At 50.3% G+C, this 5,502-nt stretch overlaps 1 protein-coding gene across 1 annotated transcript; it reads left to right on the top strand.

Annotated features, from left to right (window-relative positions):
* The first annotated feature begins 226 nt into the window (after nt 1–226).
* Nucleotides 227–883, top strand: LOC134413184 (E3 ubiquitin-protein ligase RNF167-like). Its single transcript, XM_063147313.1, has one exon. The coding sequence runs from the start codon at nt 227–229 to the stop codon at nt 881–883; it is 657 nt and encodes a 218-aa protein (XP_063003383.1).
* Nucleotides 884–5,502: the final 4,619 nt, after the last annotated feature.

The raw sequence follows: 5,502 nt of genomic DNA, 5'->3' as shown, positions 1-5,502 counted from the left end.
AGGAAAGCCCAGGAGCTCTTAGGAGGAGATCAACCAACACCACAACATCCAAGGGTGAAGTCCCCCTTCCTCAAGACTTGTAACCAGTAACACTTTGGTTTCATGGTTGTTCTAGGAGCTACCAAGTTGATGCTCCAGTGGTCCAGAAATCCCGTTGAAGCCCTTTAGACAACGCCATCCTTGATCTAGGATGCATGTTGCTCTACCCTTTCCTTCCCAGGTGGTTATGGTGACCCTTCTCCTCCATATCCCGCCCTCCAAAGCCTTCATCCGTGCGGTCTACAACCACAACGGCATCAGCCAAGATTTTGAGGCCTTGCCGTCTCATTTTGGGCCCACGCTCCACCGCGAAGTTCTCCTGGGTTATGTCGTGGAAGTCAAGCCAGCCAATGCCTGCCAACCCATCGCAGCTCCTGCACCCTCCAACAGCTCCTCTGTTGCCTTCGTTGCTCTCATCCAGAGGGACAACTGCCCCTTCACCACCAAGGTCCTCCACGCTCAGCAAGCTGGGTATCAGGCCGCCATTGTGCACAACGTCAACTCCCAAGCCCTCGTGGCCATGCTGAGCGAAAAGGAAGCCACGAAGCACATCCACATCCCTTCGGTGTTCATTGGCGAGTCGGCTTCCACCCAGCTCAAAAGAATCTTCCATTATGACCAAACGGCTTACATCATCCTCATACCCGACTGCCATTGGCTGTCCTGCTGGGATGTCCGATACAACTGCCGGTCCCGCCCCCACAGGTCGAGGCAAGGCGTCCCAGAGCCGGCTTCTCCTTGCTTACCGACGCGGTGCCACGTCGTCAGCAACATCGATTGCCTCCTCTTCGGGCTCACGCTTGTGATCTGGATGGTGGCCTTGTATGTGCTGTGCTGCTTATAATGATGTCTCGTGTTTGGAATCAGATCTGCAGCTAAGCAAAGATTTCCCTGGCCCATTATTCAGCAAACTTGCAACATTAATAGATTGTCCACAGATGACATTTTCAGAGCATGGGGTTGATTTGTTTTCGTCCTCTATCTCTCTCTCTCTCTCTCTCTCTAAATCTGGGTGGAGGACTTAGGGCCATTTTTCTGTCCAGAGCTGCATCCCCCTTGGAGATAACCTATGGGTCTGTATGTGGTTCAAAGCCAGTGGTGGGGAAGGACCCCCCTCCCTCCCTCCCTCCCTCTCTCTCTCTCTCTCTCTCTCTCTCTCTCTCTCTAAATCTGGGTGGAGGACTTAGGGCCATTTTTCTGTCCAGAGCTGCATCCCCCTTGGAGATAACCTATGGGTCTGTATGTGGTTCAAAGCCAGTGGTGGGGAAGGACCCCCTCCCTCCCTCCCTCCCTCCCTCCCTCCCTCTTTCTCTCTCTCTCTCTCTCTCTCTCTCTCTGTGCCACCATCTTTTTTCTCTCTCCCATTCCAGCCATCAGAACAAGGAGAGGTCACTCTTGCCACAGGACTGAACCTTTTTAAAATTGTGCATTCCTTAATGTGCGTGTTTTTAAAGCGCACATTTTAAAGCGCCCCCCCCTTTTTTTTTCTTTTTTTTTTGGAAGTGCCCTTTTTTCAACGCAAACACAACTTGGGAAAATCCGCTTCTATTTTCAGAGAGAGCACGTCCTCCCGTTCGCATTCAAGTTTCGAGTTTGGGAAGGGGCCATTTTCGAGTGATTTGCAAACTGCAAAGGAGTTCTCGTGCGTCTCCCAAAGTGCTGAGTCAAACATCGATCCGGACAGCTCAGTATCGTGCCATCCACACTAGGGTGACCATATTTGGGAAACCAAAAGAGAGGACACTTAATTTGTGTGTGTGGGGAAGCAGCTTTCTGAGTCCTTCAGAAAGTACGTTATTCCCCCACCACTTTAAAGAACCCGATTTGAGTGGAGGAGGGGAAAGGATTTCATTCTGCACCACCACCATCCACTCCAATTGGGGCCTTTTCTATAATGTCCACGAATGACCCACTTTCCCCTTTAAGACCTCAATTGGAGCTCAGGGTGGGGGAATGATGTGCCTCAAGAAAGCATGTCATTCCCTCCTGCCATGCTAATGGCAGCCTTAAAGAGGAAGGTGTGTCATTCCAGGACATTATTGAAAATTACAGAAAATCCCCCCTGACACCATGGAAAGCACAAAAACCAGGACAAATCCGGGGAAATCCTGACAGTTGGTCACCCTAATCAACACCAACCGGCAGTGGATCGCCAAGGTTTCAGGCAGGGATATTCCCTGGAAATGCTGCGGATTGGACTTTTTGGCATGGAAAACAGGTGCCCCACGACTCACCTATGGCCCTTTTCCTAAAGATGAATTAAAATATCCACCCGCGTCTTTCCGAATAAAGGTATAGTGTATAATGACTGGCAGAGACTCTCCTGGGGTTTTAGACAGAGACTCCCCCCACCAGCCCAAACTGGAGATACTGGGAACTGAACTCAGGGTCTTCCACATGCAAAACGGGCACTCTAACACTGAGCTATGGACTTTCCCATGTAAAATCCAAACTCATGGTGCTACCTGACCTCTCTGATCTCCTGCCAATGGGCTTTCCCACAGTCCTTCGCTTCAGCCCCACAGAGTGATCCTTCAGTGAGGTCCCTTTGTTGGGTGGGACTTAATTGCCCCCACCTGCCCGTGTGTGACTTTAATCCAACTTACCTCTGAACGTAAGCAGAGGCTTAAACCGCTGGGATGAAAGGAGACTTCTTGAAAGACCTCTGACGGCCGGCGCCAGGTCACGACCACGTTGTCACGGCTGTGCACCTTTCAGCCCATCACGCAGCACGGGGCCTGGTTAAGCCCTGTCGGGTGACATTCTAGCTTTTCTGTTGTTAGCTCTGGCGGCTGACCTTGCCAAAACTTAAGTAGAAGAGTGCAGTGAAGGGCAGAAAACTGACCCACACATCACTTTCTCATTGGAGTTTAGTGAACTTGTAGCCGTACCCTTCTGCGGTTTTTCCTTTTGAACGTCACCTGCTGCTGTTGATGAGCACTCCTCCTTTTCCTCCTCCTCCTCCTCCTCCTCCTCCTCCTCCTCCTCCTCCTCCCATGGGTCTCTTGTTTTCCAGGCCACCACCCCTATCATCTGCAGACAGGACATATTCCGCTTTGTAACATACATTTCCTCCCCAGCCAAGCTGGAGCACGCGCACCTTGGCGGTGCTGGGTGGTGGATCCATTTCCAAAGCAAAGGATGTCTATCAAAGCCAAGTCAGAAGAGACAGGTGGGGCAAACAGCTGCCTGAGCCTCTTTCAACGGCGAGAAACGGCTCCCTCTTTGTTTGACTCCATCGAGATCTGAGACAATGCAGAGGCAGATGACAGCTACTCATCTTCGTCGGAAGCCAGTTTTGTCGTCCAACCCATCAGGGATCCTGGAAGTCTTTTTCGGGGAGGGAGGGTTGTCTCAGTATGGTGTGCTCAGTATGTAGTAGCAGCCAAGGTACACAGGGATGTAGCACCAGGACTTCTTTTATTGGCAGGGATGCTGACCTCATCTGCCACCTCCTTAGACCTCCCCATTTCTTCTGCGCATAGCTGCAATCCTCAAAGGGGCTGAGGGAGGAAAGGGTTTTCCCAGCAACAAGATAATGTTGCGTGAACTACCCCCGTGGTAATGCAACACATTTCAGGGTGTCTTGGTCTCCAATGGGAAATTACTACTACTAGTAGTAGGCATGTTGCAGGAATCTGAGAGCAGAGAGGACTCCAGCGGACTCCTTGTTCAACCTCCCAGATTCCCATCTGCAGACCGCCGCCACTTCCACGCCCCTGCTCATAGAATCATAGAATCATAGCAGAGTTGGAAGGGGCCTACAAGGCCATCAAGTCCAACCCCCTGCTCAATGCAGGAATCCACCCTAAAGCATCCCTGACAGGTGGTTGTCCAGCTGCCTCTTGAAGGCCTCTAGTGTGGGAGAGACCACAACCTCCCTAGGTAACTGATTCCACCGTCGCACTGCTCTAACAGTCAGGAAGTTTTTCCTGATGTCCAGCCGGAATCTGGCTTCCTTTAACTTGAGCCCGTTATTCCGTGTCCTGCACTCTGGGAGGATCGAGAAGAGATCCTGGCCCTCCTCTGTGTGACAACCTTTTAAGTATTTGAAGAGTGCTATCATGTCTCCCCTCAATCTTCTCTTCTCCAGGCTAAACATGCCCAGTTCTTTCAGTCTCTCTTCATAGGGCTTTGTTTCTAGACCTCTGATCATCCTGGTTGCCCTCTTCTGAACACGCTCCAGCTTGTCTGCATCCTTCTTGAATTGTGGAGCCCAGAACTGGACACAATACTCTAGATGAAGCCTAACCAGTTCTGTGGTAGAGCCACCGGGTCAAGCTGCCGAGCGTAAACACCCGTAATCTTGCATATCCCCTTTAAGGTCCCTATTTGTGTAAATGGGACCCTTACAGAAAAAAACGAGCCGCCCTTTGAGTGGAAAAGTGCTGGGATTTGGGGAACGCCACACAGGGCGGGTGCAGGGCGGTCCGCCCATCCCTAGCAGCAGCCAGGCATAAAAGAAGCCCAGTCTGCATTTGATGGTGACTGATGCAACATCCTTGTTCCCGTAGAACCTGGTCTTGAGCCCCACCAATGGAAGCGGGCCATTCGTGTTGGAGCCTCTTTAGATGAACATTTCATAGCACGCTCGTGACTGGCCACTCACGGAAGTTCCCGGGACATTTTGACACCACAGTGATCCTCCTGCACATCTCCCGTTCCTTCTGCTGTTCTATTCATTACAAAAACAAGACTCCGAAAACCTGACCTACTGAGCTATAGCGATATTTGTCGCTCTTTCCTGCCTTGTGCAGGAGAAGTTGCACTATAAAATGCCCACTAGAGGGTGCTGTCCGCTAAACTAAACAGTTGCTGCTGTCTTTCCCTTTCTTCCCTGTGTGATTCAGCTCGTTCCTATTGTGGAGGAGAATCAGGAAACAGAGCGATGGTAAGGAAACACAATCCCACACCCCATCCCCATCTGAAAGAGCTCTTCTACGTTCAGTCCTCAGCTGGTGCATCTGCTGCAAATCTGTTCCTTTCGCCGAGGTGCAGCAAATTCTACTTTCATCAGCCAATGAGCCAAGATTTCCTAAGATAACCCGCCCTGAACTTCTAGCACTGAAACCCTCAACCTGAAAATGCCGTTCCTGATCAGGGCAGCGAGTCACTTCTGGTGTGGCTTGATCGCTCCTTGAAAATGTACACAATGATTTGTGTTTCTTGCTTTCTTTAAAAAAAACCAAAATCAACTCTATGTGGGCCATTGATCCGAGGCATTTTGCAGCTGCATTCAAATAAGGTTCTTTATATTCCCTGCTTTTGGGCAGAATTAGTTTCTTCTCCCCTTCACTTTTAAATGATTTCGTTTTAACCTACGCTGGCGCTAAAGTCAGATAACTTCTACGGACCGGATCGATAGTTCTCAGAACTGATAGAAAATTAGGCAGCTTTAATAAACTTCATGCATGGCTTCCTATGGTCGCCGTATATCAAGCGAGAAAACAAATATATCGACTC

Source organism: Elgaria multicarinata, chromosome 23, assembly GCF_023053635.1.
Source record: "Elgaria multicarinata webbii isolate HBS135686 ecotype San Diego chromosome 23, rElgMul1.1.pri, whole genome shotgun sequence".
NCBI lineage: Eukaryota > Metazoa > Chordata > Lepidosauria > Squamata > Anguidae > Elgaria > Elgaria multicarinata.
The sequence above is the reverse complement of the archived record's forward strand: the minus strand, read 5'-3'. Positions and strand labels throughout refer to the sequence as shown.